Source organism: Natrix helvetica, assembly GCF_964273705.1.
Source record: "Natrix helvetica genome assembly, chromosome: 4".
Taxonomy (NCBI): Eukaryota; Metazoa; Chordata; class Lepidosauria; order Squamata; family Natricidae; genus Natrix; species Natrix helvetica.
In genome coordinates this window covers 25,547,160-25,563,820 of record NC_138550.1, presented here as the reverse complement: position 1 = coordinate 25,563,820, position 16,661 = coordinate 25,547,160, and the positions used below count along the sequence as shown (strand labels likewise).

The 16,661-nt window shown below is 39.7% G+C and overlaps 1 protein-coding gene across 1 annotated transcript in view; it reads right to left on the bottom strand.

Moving 5' to 3' along the window:
• The window catches only part of PDS5B (PDS5 cohesin associated factor B), a 77,782-nt gene that overhangs the window by 51,492 nt on the left and 9,629 nt on the right, over positions 1-16,661 (bottom strand). The window contains exons 2-3 of the mRNA XM_081952916.1: positions 2,505-2,627; positions 105-308 (exon numbers count right to left, since the gene is read on the bottom strand). Coding sequence (XP_081809042.1) covers positions 105-308; positions 2,505-2,612 — 312 coding nt within the window. The 5' untranslated portion in view covers positions 2,613-2,627. The remainder of the gene's footprint in view (positions 1-104; positions 309-2,504; positions 2,628-16,661) is intronic.

Below are 16,661 nucleotides of genomic sequence, written 5' to 3'. Positions count from 1 at the left end.
AAATTAATTTCTACTAGGCAATTTGCTTTTAATTGTTTAGAAATATAAAATAGCATTGTTACACACCCAGATTCCAAGAAGTTAAATAAATCACACAACTTTACCTTAAGTTTATCAGGCGAAGTATATGGTGCTTCAGGAGCATATATTCTAAAAATATCAGCAAGACAACATGCAACAAGCAAGCGCACATCTTTGTCAGGATGCTTAAGAAAAAAATCAGAAGCAAGATGTAAAGCAAGATTTAGATACAACTCTTTTTCCTCTTCGGAGTCCTGGTCCATATCCATAAAGGTTTTTACAACCATCTGCAAAAATAATGCAGTTAAAAGTTAGCAATATATTATAAACAAGACATTTCATATACTATCATACATACATGTTGTTGCTGCTGCTGCTATTGCTTTAACCATTTAGTTGTGTCTGACTCTTGGTGACTTTATAGGCTAGTACTCTCCATGCTATCCTCTCAAGCAGAGTTTCTTTCAAATTGTTGGATGTTCACTTTATATCAGATTTCATGTTCTCTTTATCTTTGCTTGCCCCTTCTTCTTGTTCCACTAACCATTCTTAGCACCATTGCCTTCTCCAATGAATTTGCATGCATGTAAATCAGATGTAGTCTTGTAATTTTGGCTTCTAGTGATATATCTGGTTTTATACGTTTTAACACTTCTCTGTTAGTTACTCTGGCTGTTCATGGTATATGCAATAATTTACACCAGCATCATAGTTCAGAAACATCAATTCTTCTCTAATCAGAATACTGTGTATGTGTATGCCCACACATACACACACTCAGAAAATCTGTTTTTTACCTTTAATCAATTGTAACATCAAAAATGCCTTCAATATTTTTTGGTTATATATCACTTTATATTTCCCTATTAAGAGGTAACAGATATGTGCATCTGCAATAAAAATATAGTTTATGACCTGAAGATTAAAATAAATGTGAATGGTGAAGTGCACTGGTGCTAAAAAAAATATCATGTTTGCTATTTTTTAAGATGCTATAAACTCATGCTGAAAGACTGAAATTGTAACAAACAAAATTAAAATACATCAGAAAGTATTAATAAGGATTTGTTTTCAGAAGATGATTTGCTTTTTAATACTCATATTTATTATATTTCTTAGCATAATATGAAAGGTATTAATGTATTCCACTTTAGTCTGATAGCAATCATCATGTTAAAAAACTCTAGGTTAGTCATTTTTCTACAACTGTGAAAAACAGCAATGAGATTCAGTTTCAATCCATTTCAATTTTAAATCCAAACTTCCATGTCTAGCAAACAAACAAACCCTTAAAATATAGGGTTTTAATGTTTTGGTTTGCTTCTTTGTCAAATTTGGAGATTATTTTAGTCAGAAGGTGCAGGAAGAATCCAAAATACTGTCACATTCAATTTCAGAAAAGTGGTACTTTTATTTAAGATTTATATTCCTCCAGAAACTCTGCATAAAATAAACAGCACTCTCAGCATCACAGAAATAGCATAATCACCTTCAGCCCATAATAGCTTTGTAATAGGGGTTGGACTGGGAATAGTAACTATTCCCCCAAGCAACCAATAACTCCGAATGGCTGAGGCTGGAGCTGACCTTCCAGTCCTAGGCTAATATCTATAGTACTAAAGATATTTACTACATTAAAATTCAGAGTTGTCCAGTCAACATATCACCCAATATGGCCCTGATAATTAACAATGTCACTGACACATCTATTTCCTTAGCATATTATGGTTATTATTATATATTTAAAAATATAATTACTGAATGTCTCAAAGTTCATGCAAATATTCAGTTTGTTTTTTAAAAAACAAAATAGGAGACATAAATAACTTGAAATGGCATTTTTAAACCAAAAATGTTTACTTTATTATATAAAAAAAACTCCACAACAGTACAAAAATCACAGCCACACACACACACACTGCCCCATATAGAAATCCACTACTACAAATCGGATAGATGGCCCTTTAGCCTCTGTTTAAACACTTCCTAAAACAGTTGGTTTCACTGCTAAACAGCTCTACTTTAAAATGTTTTTTCCCTGGTGTCGAAGCATTATTTTAGATATTAACTATCATCTTACTGTTATACTACTACCACAAAAAATGTAAGAGGAAAAATAGATTTCTCCTATCTAATTAAAAAGTATCAAGGAATAAAACATGTTTACTTAGAAATATTGAATAAAACATAAACATTAAAATAGAGACCATGAGGCAGTTTAAAAGTTGTTGGAGACAAAAGCCAGTCTGCTTATTGTAGGCAGGAAATTATCATCACAATTCAGTTTAACAAGCAACTAAAAAGAGATGCTTGTAAGGAATTTTGTTTCATTGAATTAATTCTGCTAACTTATCAGAAAAACTTCAACAACTTACTATTATTTACACGATTAGCCTTTTTGTTTGAAGATAAACAATTTCACACACATCCAATTTTGGGCTGTCCAAATAAATGTCACAATATATAATAAACTACCCACTCACTTTTAATCTTCGTACCATCTCTTCTTTTGAAATTTTGTCAGATATTTCTTTAACTCCTGGAGGGTATGTAATTTTTCCATCATTGGCTCTTGTCTTTGAATGAGCCATAGTGCGATTTTAAACCTAGTAAAGAAAAAAATTAGATATTGATCACAAAAATATCAAAACACAGACCAAACAGCCAATAGGCAACTGTATAAGTAGTTGGGTATGTATAGCATACATTCATAGTTTGGCTTTAGGATATCTTGCTCTAGGTAGAACCTGCCTAGTCTATATATGTTTGCAGGCAGACGATGTTTAGGATCCCACATCTACATAAAGGCAAGGGGACCCTATTCCTTAAGCAGTCTTTTTCTGCTATTGCCCCTATGTTATGAAAACACCTTGAGCAAGAGATTAATCTGGCTATTTTCCTATTAGCTTTTGACAAGATGATCAAGACTGTTTTATTTATGCAAGTATTCTAGATTAACTACTGGCAGCTGATTATGTGGGCATCTATCTCTTATAGCTTAAAGTATATTATGTTGATTTTATGTTGACTTTGCATTTTACATAAACCCCCAGGACTGTGTTTAATCTGGGCATATATACCTTAAATAAATAAATAAATCCAATAATTACTTGCAAACTATTGCACAGGAATTTAATAATCAATTGCATAGCTGAAATACAACTGCAATATACCCATTAGACAACTTTCTATTGAACGATTATCTGTTTAATAAGGTTATCTTAGAAAAGATGTAACCAAAGGCTTACATCTCAGCAAGAGTATCCATGTTTTCTCCAAACAAAATGCAGAAAAACTAAGATACTAGGATAATCATAATTATCCTAATACTAGATATTTATCCAAAGCTGTGTCTAAAAATTTACAAAATTGAATTTAGTAAGAAAGTAAATTTTGATGAGAGAATAATTATAAATATTAAAACATATCTGAAGAAAAAATATTTCTTCAACAATCATTTCTCAAATGTTAAAATTTGAGACTTTCTCAACAAAATAGATGTTTAAAATGATAAACATATATACTGCAATAGAATACTAATGAGACTTCAGTGATATATGAACTATTACTTCCAGGAATCTATGAATGTATATATCCGGAAACTAATAGAATGAATAAGCCTACACAAATTTCTCCTCTCCCTTCCAAGCAAAAACTTTGCAGGGAGGATAATTTCCAGGCAAGGGTCTTGAGAAGAAAAGAATGGCCGGCATACTAGTTTTATGCTACATACCAGAGAGGGAAAGTTAAGTTAAATTTTAAAATATAATTAGTATAATAGTTAGAAACATTTAAAATTTGTTGGTTTGAAATAGTGCACATGACAAGCAATTATTATAAAATAACACAGTTTGAAAAAAGAAAATTATTCTTGTTAGAAGCATTTCCATACTCTCCCCCCAAAAAGCACATGCAAAAAATGTGTAAAAATATGTAATACTGTACTCCAGTAAATGTAGAATAAAAGAGAAATAAATTAAAGATGTAGTAAAGTCTCAAATAAACAATATATTTATAAATATCTACTATATTTCTGAAGAAGAGCTGACTGCAACACACATATGCTTTAATATACCATTTCTTAATTTTTTCCCTTAATTTTCAGGCCTCAAAAATCTCTGTATCATAATAACATGAACATTTCACAATACAATTAACTTCTAGCCTGCACAATTCACATGTTACAATGATCCAGCAATAAAGCAATAGGTCAACTGCTGTCATGGTGTGTAAAATTTCCACCAGTTAGAATCCTAGCAATTTTTTTAAAAATCACAATCTCTCACAGAACCCCTTGTGATTTCTCTCAAGAACCAAGAGTTTCATGGAAGACCAATTGAGAAAGGCTGCTTTAATACTATCGGGCATTCACAAAATCAGTTACCGCTTTAAATTAGCACAACATACAGACTTTGATATTGCATTCACGTATATCAGTATTTCACAGCCAAACAAAAATTGGTGGAAAATAGCACCTAATGGGTAAAGTAGCTTCTATAATTTCCACAATGCCAAGACAAGACACTGCATAACAGTTAAGTTGTATTTACAGAAGGATCACAATTTCACTTGAAAATAACAAGGAAGCTATTAAGAATTATGTCTCATGGCTGCATACACCCAACTTTCTGTGCTCCTCCTAATTTTCTTCTACAATGCAAAATTTTTTAAAGCCTTTCAGTATGACTGAGCTTTATAATATTAAATGTAATGTACTGTAGCAGCAAAAAAATAATAATTCCAAAGTAAACTTTATTTCCAGATTATGCAGTGATTGAGATTGTTTCCAAAAAGTGCTGAAAACATCTGGGGATATGAACAAAGCACTCCTCTGCAGTCTATTACAACATCTGTGTGTTTTCCTGGAAGTTTATGGCAGCAGTAGAGAGAAAGTGTTCATTTTTAGGACATAATACAGATTCTTGAAAAAGTTGAGGACAGATGCTTAAATTCATAGTCATGTATTGTTTGAAGTATCTTTACTGAATTTGAAGTTTTGTACAATACTGTTACCCATATTTCGAGTTTTGAACTACAATTAAAAAAAGATTCAGCATAAGGCAAAATCATATTCTGAAGAAGCTATAATTTCTTGAGTTCAGAAGCTGTAATTTATTGAGTTCACATACAAAAATGGAAATTCCCAATCTTTTCCTAGCAGCCCTTCAAAAGGAAAAACCCACTGATCCAAGTGGTATACAGCTTGAAATCATGGTCTTCAGTATAATGTAGGCTTCGGGGGGGCTGGAGGGCAATCCTGGATCTGAAGCGCCTGAACTGCTATATCCGATATAGGAGGTTCAAGATGCACTCTCTGCACTCTATATTGGAGGGGATTAGCCAGAGGGACTTTCTAACATCCATAGACCTCACGGAGGCCTACCTGCACATTCCCATTGCCAGGGAGCACTGTAGATATCTCAGGTTCTGCTACCTGGGGCACCACTTTCAGTACCGGACCCTTCCCTTTGGGCTGTCTTCAGCACCGAGGGTATTCACTAAGCTCATGGCAGCTCTGGCAGCACGCCTGAGACAGGTACACATTCAATGTTACCTAGATGACCTGTTACTTCAGTCATCTTCCTTGGAGGGTGCCCTAAGGGACTTAAATATCACCATGGTAGTCCTGAGAGACCACGGGTTCTCGGTGAACATGGTCAAGAGCGACCTCCACCCCTCTACTAGCCTGATCCACCTAGGGGCCCTAATAGATACCCGGACGGGCATGGTCTATCTGTTGCCAGAAAGACAGATAGCCCTCAGGCAGCTAGCCACCTTGGTAGCCAGGGAGCACAGGGTTTCCCTAGCCATTCTTTCCAAACTGCTGGGTACCATGGTCTCAGCCATCGGCATCGTCCCATGGGCTCGCCTCCACACCAGTGTCCTCCAATGGTTCCTTTTGCCTTTCCAGCGGAGGCACGAGTCAGGTGGCTCTTGTCGAGATTGATTGAGAACCCGTGGCGTTGGAGAACATGGATGGTGATGTCGAGATCTCTTTGGGCATACCCTCTGAATGACGAGTGAATGAGAATGTTGTCCAGGTAGCATTCAAGTCTCACTGGGAGAGATCAGAGTGTGATGGCGGCCAGAAGCTTGGTGAATGTCCTTGGGGCCGACAAGAGGCCAAAGGAGAGGGCCCTGTATTGGTAGTGCTGGTTGGCAAACTGGAACCTCAGGAACTTACGGTGCGCTGGATGAATGGGAACATGCAGGTATGCCTCCTTCAAGTCGATGGAAGTTAGGAGGTCGCACTGCCTGATGCAACCCAGTATGGGCTGAAGAGACTGCATCTTGAAGTGCTTGTACGCTAGATGGATGTTGAGTTTCTTGAGGTCCAGTATTGCCCTTACTCCCCCTGAAGATTTTGGGAGCAGGAAGAGGATTGAGTAGAACCCCCTGCCCCTGGGGACCTTTTCTATGGCCGCTATCTCCAGCAAATGTCCTATCTCTGCCTGCATCAGCTGCGCTTGTGGGCAGACTTGGGAATGGGACAATGGACAAAGGTCCGTGGGAGAATTGAGAGGAATTCCAGGGTCAAGCAGTGACAGACGGTATCCAGAATCCAAGTGTCAGTCATTGTCTCCTTCCATTGAGCGATGTATAGTTGGAGATGACCACCTATGGGAGGGGACTGGTGACGGTCATTTCGACTTCCGAAAGGAACGGTTGAAATACCTGCCTCGGAAAGGCCTGCAGTTGTCCTGTTGCCTGTTCTTGTCCCTGTAAGATGACCTGTCTTGGTCACAATCCTGAGATTGAGAGTATGACCGGTTAAATCCCCCAGAGGAGGCTGGGGAGGGTCTGCATTCCAAAAGGGCTTCCTATGAAAGGACTGACCCTTGCAGTCTGACTTTTTGGTGACCGCTGGCAGGATTTTACGTTTATCCTTGATTCAATGAGGACCGAATCCAAGGCCTCCCCAAAAAGCTTTCTTCCCTTAAAGGGAGCGGAAGTGAGCTTCCACTTCGCCTTCATGTCCGCCTGCCAGTGGTGAAGCCACAGCAGATGGCATGAGGTGACATTGGAGGCGAGGACTCTGAAGGAAAATTTTGTCGCATTAAGCGAGGCGTCGGCAGAGTATTCGACAGCCGCTACGATTTTATTCACATCCTGGTGTGCTCTGGTGTCCCCCGCCGGCAGGCTGGACAGCAGTTTGTGGCGCCAAAGCAGCACTGCCTGCTAAAGTAAGAAGAGGAAGAAGATGCTCTCATGGCCCATGCAGTGGCCAGGTGAGTTTTATGAGAGGCCTTCTCTGCCCTCTTGTCCTCAGCCTTTAAGCCTTCCAGGTCGGCTAGAAGCATTGAATTGGAAGATAGCGCTACAATGGGATCATCCACCTGAGGAAGCTTTAAGAGATCCTCAAGGCTACTCTCCACGGTATACAGCTTCTTATCTACCCCACTGGGACTAGCCATTGAACCCGGTTGAGCCCACTGGAGCTGGATAACATCCCGGAATAGCTGGGGGGCTGGGGCCAGATCCCGAAAAGGAGTAGTCTCCTTGAAGAGCCCCGCACCAGGATCCTGGGGCCCAATAGTATCTTTATGGCCCTGATCAGTGGAAGGCTTGTCTGCCTGGGTTATACAAATCTCCATGGGGAGATTTGTATAACTAACTGCAATTTTGGATCTGGACATTTGGGGGGTGGAAGCCCTGGCCTTGGTAAGGATAGCTCTAAACATTGCAGGCTTGAATAAGCCTGAGAAGGCGGGCACTATCGGGGAGAGGATTTTCGTCCTCTGATAGATCAGGAGCGTCCTGCTCGCCTTCCTCCGCCTCGGACACCTCACTGACTCCAGAAGGTGTCGGAGAGGAGGCTCTAGCCGGTGGGTTCTTAGTCCCAGCAGCACGAGCCCTGCTCGAGTTGTTGGCCTGTCTAGATAACTTGATCCCTAAATGTTGGGTGCCTTCCGCAATCCCCTAGGAAATTGCACGTGTGACTACTTCTTGCATTTCCCTGGACAGCTGAGGCCCTTTGTCTTCAGGAGGGCACAAGGCCCTGGGTCCGGTCTCAGGTGGAGGCAAGGATTCCTCCTCAATAATAGAGCAGGCCTCATTCATGGACTCCTCAGCTAGAGATGGGTGAAAAACCAAAGTCCTGTTCCCCTGCCAGGGATGGGGACCTATCCCGCTGGGGAGTGGGAAGGGAAGGACCTGCAATCTCCTCCATGGGGAGATTTGTATAACTAACTGCAATTTTGGATCTGGACATTAAGGTAGAACAAAAGACTAAGATAGCCACCATCGTTTTTCCCCTCAGCAATTGAAGCAGATAGACTTAAGGTGGAACAGAACTCTGAAATAAGAACTGCATAACTGTATAATTAACTGTGACTTTGGAACTGGACATCATGGAAAACTGGAAATTTAATGAACTATGTGAAATTTTTTAAAAAATATATAAATCAGTAAAATTAGTAAAATCAAGCCTAATTAGAATTTTGAATCCAGAGAAGCAGATTGTCAGGCCTGCAGTTATATTCCTTTTAGGATTTTTGGCCAGCCACACACTCTATTATTTTCCTATACTGTTTCATTAGTGTAGTAATTGGGAGGGAGACTAGAAAAAAGTAGAATTGTGGAATGTGTTGTTGTCATTCTTTTCTAGAAGCCCAAGGTCATCTTTAGTTTCCGCACTTCTGCACCTGACCGGAACCAACTGGGTGGAGATGCCAGCGTGGACGAAGAAGATTGGACCATGTGATGAATTTATGGGTGTAGGGATAAGATCATGAACGTTCAACCGGGTGGCATCCCAGAAGCTTTTAGATTTGGGATTCCACAGTTTGTTGCCAACATGTCTGTCTTATTAAATTGGAACTTTAAGGATAGCTCTGCCCTGGACTCTGATTTAATTCTGCATGATATTTGGAACGCTGACACAGATAGCTATAGAAGAACATAAAGAAGAAGTGGGGGGAGACATTGAAGGGGTAGAAGCAGAGAGAAATAAAAATCAGACAAAAAACTCCTTTGGTCCCGGCAATGGTGTAGGGAAAATTGTGAAAAGGGGAGATGTCCTAACAAAAGGGAAAAGAAAGCTGACAAAAGTGGTCTTTGAGGCTGTTAGTGGCATAAGGAAAATTGAAGCAGGAGGTTATGCCCCAACAAAGAGGAATATAGATTATTCTTTTGGTCACCTGGGGAAATTTGAAGGAAGTGGATCTATCAAAATAAAGAAAAGGGAGAAGACAGGAACAGAGAAGTGGGACAAAAGACTTACCAGGAAAAAAACCAGATAATTATAAACTACTATATGGGAATATATAAAGTTAAGGGCTTTATTCATAAATATGATAATAAAATGTTGCTAAGTGGTTGAACAAGATAATGGAAAGATAACTAAATAAAAGTTAAAATATATGGAATATGGATACCGTATTCAGACTATAAGACACACCTTTTTTCCTCAAAAAAGGGCTGAAAATCTGGGTGTGTCTTATACATCAAATATAGCATTTTTTCCTCCCAAAGCCCCGCCCCTTCACCAAAATGGCTGTGCATATCTTTATGGAGGCTTTCAGAGAGCTCCTGGGGGCTGGGGAGGGCAGAAATGAGCGAAAAACGGGCCATTTTTGGGGCCCCAGCAGCACTCTATAAGCCTCCATAAGGCTATGCATGCAATTTTTTTAACAACGAAACGGGCCTGTTTTTGCAAAAAATGGGCCGTTTTTTTGCTTGTTTTGGGGGGGCAGCCCCCAGGAGCACTCTGCAAGCACTCCTCCAAGGCTATTCATGCCGGTTTTTTTTTTAAAAAACCAGACCATTTTTGGAAGGGTTGCAGAGTGCAAAAAGTTTTTTTCCCCTTTTGGTAAGCTCTTTAACTGATTGATGAGAATTACATTGATCAAGTGCTGTGCCAGCAGAAAGAAAGGTGCTGCAGATTGTCAGCGATTTCCTTCATCAGCACATGGATAAATACACCTGGAAACATCTACCTACCTACCAACCTACCTACTCTCACTCTCACTCTCTCTCCCTATCTACTGTATTTCTATTTCTCTCTCTCTCTTTCTATTTCTCTCTCTCTATCCCTCTACCTACCTAGACCCCCTCTCTCTCCCTACCTACCTACTGTATTTCTCTAGCTCTCTATTTCTCTCTATATATCCCTTTATCTACCTACCTATCTACTCTCTCCGTACCTACCTACTGTATTTCTCTCTCTTTCTCTCCCTCTCTATCCCTCTATCTACCTACCTACATTTTTTTAATTTGCCTTTTCAAAACCTTGGTGAGTCTTATACTCCGGTGCGTCTTATACTCCGAAAAATATGGTAAATGTGAAACTGATATGGGGAGCTTGTAAAGCAGAGGTTTGTGATTTACCTATTTGACATGATAATTAAATTGAGTTGCGAACTGAGTGAATATGACAATAGAAGGACAACTAAGCATGGGTCAAAATCTATGAAACATGGACATATATTGAACCTTTAAGATAATGAACAAAGTGAGATGTTTAGCACCTGTTACTTTATAAAATACATTAAGGGGAGTGTAACGAACACTGATCTGCGAAGATTGTCATTTAAAGATAATTAAGGGTAATCTAATCAAGGTATAGAAAAATGGAGAGGGAACATGAAATATACCTACAATGGGAAACTATTGTGATAAAAAGACAGAATCACAAATTGGAGGCATGTAAGGATGTACAACTATATAAAGATAATGATGAGAATAGCTGGGAATTGTAACCAGGTTTACAGCTGAACCAATTGGGGAGAGGAGGAGAGAAATGAGGAATAGTAAGGGGAGGAAGGAGAGAGGAAGGGGAAGTTGAGAAGAGAAGGATGACAAAGGGAAGAAAGGAGGGAGGGAGGGGGAGGAGAGAGGGAGAAAAAAGTGATGGACAAAGTACAAATATGATGTATGAAGAACAGAAGAGCGGACTTCCGGTTCCGGCGGCTACGGCGACGGGCAAGGACTTTGCCCGCTCCCGCTCTTCAGTGGGCTTCCCCCGTCTTCGGGGGGGCACAGGACGCCCCGAAGAGGCGCCCTGCCAAAGGAGCGGCTCGCGGAAGGCTCTGGCACCGGCGGCGGCTGGTGGGGGCTTTTCCGCTTTGCTCCAGGCACCGGGGAGCAGTTTTGGAGGACGCGCCTGCGTCTCGCCCCATGCCGATCGGAGAATGCAAAACTGAAGGAAGCAGCGGCGGTGCGGTGAGATGCTTCCTCTCTTCATCCCCTTACTTTTGAATTGAAAGGCTTTTCAGTACTTTTAAAAGTTAACCTTTCAGAGTTACTCTTTGAGGAGTGGCTAGAGGGGAGGGGGATTCCCCCCCCCTTGGACAAGCGGCTTGTTAAAATTCTGCTCTCGCCCCCTGGGGAAGGAGGAGGGGGGAGAGCCAACTAACGATGCCTCACCCCAGTAAAAGTGCGTTTCATGGGACTTAGAACCAGAACTTATTGATGACCTGAGAACTTTTTGAACTTTTAAAATCTTCTATGCCTCTGAGCCCAAAGCTGGCAGGGCAAGATGGCACACTTCCATTGTCTTTATGAACTGTGAAACCTGACTCCACCTTTAAAATTCAGGCTTCCGGTCTTTGTCTCCGAATCACCCAGAGGAATCTCTTGTGGATTGTTATTTTCTGAACTCTTTGGAGAAAAAACTTTCATCTATTGCTAGAGTGATTAAAGAAACTCCCACCTGTTTGGATCCTCTGCCTTCTGGACTCGCCTGCCTGCTCTACTTCTCCAGCTGCCCAGTTCCTACACTGACTGATCTCTTTGTTTTATAAACCATGTCTCCAAAAAGACCACCTCCTGGAAAACCTGGCTTTGCCACTTCTGCTCCAACATCTGCAACATCCAGTCCAGCCACACAGTCAAAGATAACAGAACTGATGCAACCTAAGACTACAGAGATAGACCTTCAACAAATGCTTCAACAAATTTTACAAGGCCAGGAGGAAATTAAGAAACAGCTAAGGGAAATGAAAGATGAAATTAAAGAGAATCAAGTTCAAATCTATAAGAACTCACAGAGACTGGACCTTGTGGAGGGTGGGGTGGCGGAGGCGAAAGGGGGGGTAGAGGCTTTACAGAAGGGGAACAAAGAACTTGATATCCAACAAATGAAAACAGAGTTTGAGAGAATGTCCTTTTATCTTAGATTTCAAAATGTAATAGAAGCAGATGGGGAAAACATAAGGGACATTATGACTAATATTCTAGCTGAATACATACACAAAGATAAACAGCAGATGGAATGGGAGATAGATCTGGTCTATAGAGTGAATTCAGCATATGCCAGAACACACAATGTACCCAGGGAGGTTCATATTAAATTCCTTAGGAAAACCACAAGAGATGAAATTCTGGGTGTACAAAGGGGGCAAATACTGACATACCACGACAGGGAGATAACCATTCTGAAGCAGATTCCCAAAAAAATTAGGGAAAAAAGGAAAAGCTATTCGCAATTGGCGAATAAACTATACCAGAAGGGGGTGTGGTTTAGATGGTTGATGCCTGAAGGTATGCTGATATTCTGGGAGGAGACAAGAATCAGAATCAACACACCCATAGAGGCACAGGCCTTTATGGAGAAAAATAAAGCGAACCTAGAAAAAACAGAAGATACCACAACGGTCACGCAGGACACGGGAGGGGCCGGAGCTCTGCCAGTGGGGGGTGAAGGGGAAACACTAAGAAAGCTCAGATCACAAAAATGAATAAGAAAACCACAATGTTATAAACAGACCGAAAGTAATAATGAAATTATATCTAGACTATATATCATAACTATATAAATTGATTGAAAATTATTTTTTCTAGAATTAATATGCTGATCTTTTATGATTATGTATTAATGTTTGATATTTAGATGTAACCTATGAGTTTGGAGGGAGGAGGCGTCTGCCACACTTGCAACTGCCAAAATTTGTAACCATTCCACCTACCCTTTTCCTTATAAATGTTTTAAAAAACCAATAAAACTTTTTGAAAAAAAAAAAAAAAGAACAGAAGAGCCAATAATTGGTTTTTGGGAGTTGTTGGTAAGATGACTTGATGTAAACATTTAATAATACAATATGATGTTGGTTATGTAATAGTATACATGAAATGGAAAAATAAAAAAAATTAATTAAAAAAAAGAATAGCATGGTGTGCATGGCAGGGTTGCAAGGAAAAAGCCACACTATCCAAAAAGAACACTGTTGCCCATCCAGAATTTACAAAAAACTACATGGATAAATCAGATTATTATTGGAAGAATGCTTTGGTATGGAGTAGAGCAGTGATGGCTAACCTTTTTATCATCGCGTGCCAAAAGTGCATGTGCCATAGAATGTGCATGTGCCCCTGCCCTCCTGCATATGCCCCACACCCAGTTTTGGGCCTAGTAAGCCTCCCTGCAGCCTCCTGGGAGCCATTTTGAGCCTAGTAGGTCTCCCTGCAGCCTTCTGGGAGCAAAAACGGGCTGGGGGGAACGCTGCACCCCTGCATACGTGTCTCCTACATGCCCCTCCCCATGCATATACAGACCTGAAAATCAGCGGCTAGCAGGAGACACACACGCCGCACGGTGGAGCTGAGCTGGGGCTCTGCGTGCCACCTGTGGCATGTGTGCCATAAGTTCACCATCATGGGACTAGATCAAAGGGGAACATTTTGACTTGAATGAAAAGCATTATGTTTGGCAAAAGGCAAACACTGAATTGTTAAAAATTCCTTGTTCATGTCACAATACTCAACCATACTGGTAAAAACTGGAGCATTACTAGTATGGGAAAACCACATTATTGAAATGATGACAGAAGCAGCCACAATACAAGTAGGTCTTCATCAGTGCACAATGAATCCCACGAAAAGGTAACATAATCCAAATTCATACTATTCAAAGTTATATAGATATTAAAGAATTGGTTTCAGCTTGATAGAAATAGACAATGAAAAAAATGAACATGATTTTATATGTATATTAAGGAAATATTACACCAAAGAAAAAAAAATTTATTTTAAATTTATGGTTAATAAAGTTATAAAGTAATATAAAAAGCAAAACATAAAAATCTACTGTAGATTGAGGCATTCCAACTCCTTTTATTTTAGCATTGCTATGATCATGTTCATGTCATTCAATTATATCAAATTTTTCCTTCCATGTAATAAGCCTCTTCTTTTTTAACTTGAGTGTTGCATTATTCAAATTCACACAATTTGCAACCTCTCTATATCACATACAATGGGCACATACATTTTTTTAAGCACAATACCCTGTCCCATTTATCCTTCTTCAGAGAGTAGTTGTGCAATACTTTATTATAAAACATTTTATTATTATAAACATTCATATACTTTTCTGTAGAATTACCTTTTGCAACCTAAACATCTCAAAAGTCAATTACAATTTCTTTAATCTTTAAGAAAGTTGAACAAGTGGGAGTTATTTAATAACATGCTTGGTAACATGTCTTCCGGATCTTGCAGAAGTAAATTTAAATTGTCCACAGCTGAGAAGGCTGTGACAATGTTTCAGAACCACAAAAGGGAAAGAAAAAAATCCAGAATTAATCCCATCTTTCAAATTTTTCTAAATTCCTTAGACAAAATCAATTCAACACTGATTAATTTCTCAAACTAGAATCTTAACATCAAGCTCCAAATTTGTTTTATGAAACAACCTGTTATATATTTTTATGCTTACAGATCAAAACTAAGATAAACACTTGTGCTGAGTGTATGTTCTGAATTTTAAAGGAATTATTTTTATTTTATCAGTTAATGCTTCCTTGCCTTCAGGCAGTCACAGGGAAAATTGTGAAGTATTCTCTAAGCGTTTGCACCGGCTGCAAAAGTTGTGGTTGACTTAAGGGAAAAAAACTGTAAAAGACTGATGCAAAATGCACTTCAGAGTAATGTTGATGATTAATAGATACATTAAATTGTTTTATAAGGCAACACCTTTTCCCCTAACAAGGTACACAGGGGAGATCCAAGAAATTATAGGTTAGTCAGCTTAACATCTGTTCCAAGCAGAAATGGTAACCAAAGAAAAAATAATGAGGTACACAGAACAGGCCTTACCAAACCAGAAAAAAAAATCATAATGAATTCTCACCAACCTTCTAAAAGCATTTGTTAAGGGTCAACAGGAGGAGAGGTGAAAGTAATCTCCTGTTGACATTGTATATTTGGATTTTAAAAATAATACTGATTCAATTCCACCTGAATCAAAGCCTCCTGAGCATACTTGACAGTTATGACTAAGAGATCCTTCCTTTTTTGGATTGTTATTGTAAGTGTTTAAAAAACAGAAAGTAAATAGGACTAAATGAGCAGTTTGAGCCCTTCTCAAAGGAAGGGAGGAATAGAACTCTTCAAGGTTTTGCACTGAGACTAATGGTTTTAAACTTGTTCTTTAGTGATTTTGATTCAGAGCAAGCTCACAAATCTACAGGTGAAACTCGAAAAATTAGAATATCGTGCAAAAGTAATGCAACTTAAAAGGTGAAACTAATATATGAGATAGACTCATTACATGCAAAGCAAGATAATTCAAGCCATGATTTGTCATAATTGTGATGAGGACCTGTGTTCAGGTCAGGCGAGTTTCCTGGCCAATCGAGCGCAGTAATCCCACCGTCATTGAACCAGGTTTTGGCGCTTTTGGCAGTGGGGGCAGGTGCCAGATCCTGCTGGAAAATGAAGTCAGCATCACCATAAAGCTCATCTGTGGAAGGAAGCATGAAGTGCTGCAAAATCTCCTGGTAGACGGCTGCGTTGACCCTGGACTTAATGAAGCACAGTAGACCAACACAAGCAGATGACATGGCTCCCCAAATCAACAGAGACTGTGGAAACTTCACACTGGACTTCAAGCATCTTGCAGTGTGTACTCCATTCGTCCTCCATACTCTGGGTCCTTGGTTTCCAAATGAGATGCAAAAGTTGCTCTCATCCGAAAAGAGGACTTTGGACCACTGAGCAACAGACCAGGTCTGTTTTTCTTTAGCCCAGGTAAGACACTTCTGATGTTGTTTGTTGTTCAGGAGTGGCTTGACAAGAGGAATACGACATTTGAAGCTCATGTCCAGGATACGTCTATGTGTGGATGACTGACTCCAGCCTCAGTCCACTCCTTGTGAAAGTCCCAAACACTTTTGAATGGTCTTTTCCTGACAATCCTCTCCAGGCTGCGGTCATCCCTCTGCTTGTGCACCTTTTTCTTCCACACTTTTCCCTTCCACATAACTTTCTATTAATGTGCTTTGATACAGCACTTTGGGAACATCCAGATTCTTTTGCAATTACCTTTTGAGGCTTTCTCTCCTTATGGAGGGTGTCAATATAAGTCATAATCATCACAATTATGACAAATCACGGCTTGAACTATCTTGCTTATGCATGTAATGAGTCTATCTCATATATTAGTTTCGCCTTTTAAGTTGCATTACTGGAATAAATGAACTTTTGCACGATATTCTAATTTTTCTAATTTTTCGAGTTTCACCTGTACTTGCCATGCCATGCTGCCACATTCTTCTCCTTTACTTCAAGGTTGGGTCTTTCCAACCCCAGGCACGGTATTTGTTGCTCCCACCTCACCAAGGCAGCTAGTAGACCTGTCACAAAAATGGCAACTTGAGGATGCAGTGAGCACTCTTGAGCAGCAAAACAAACAGCTGCTA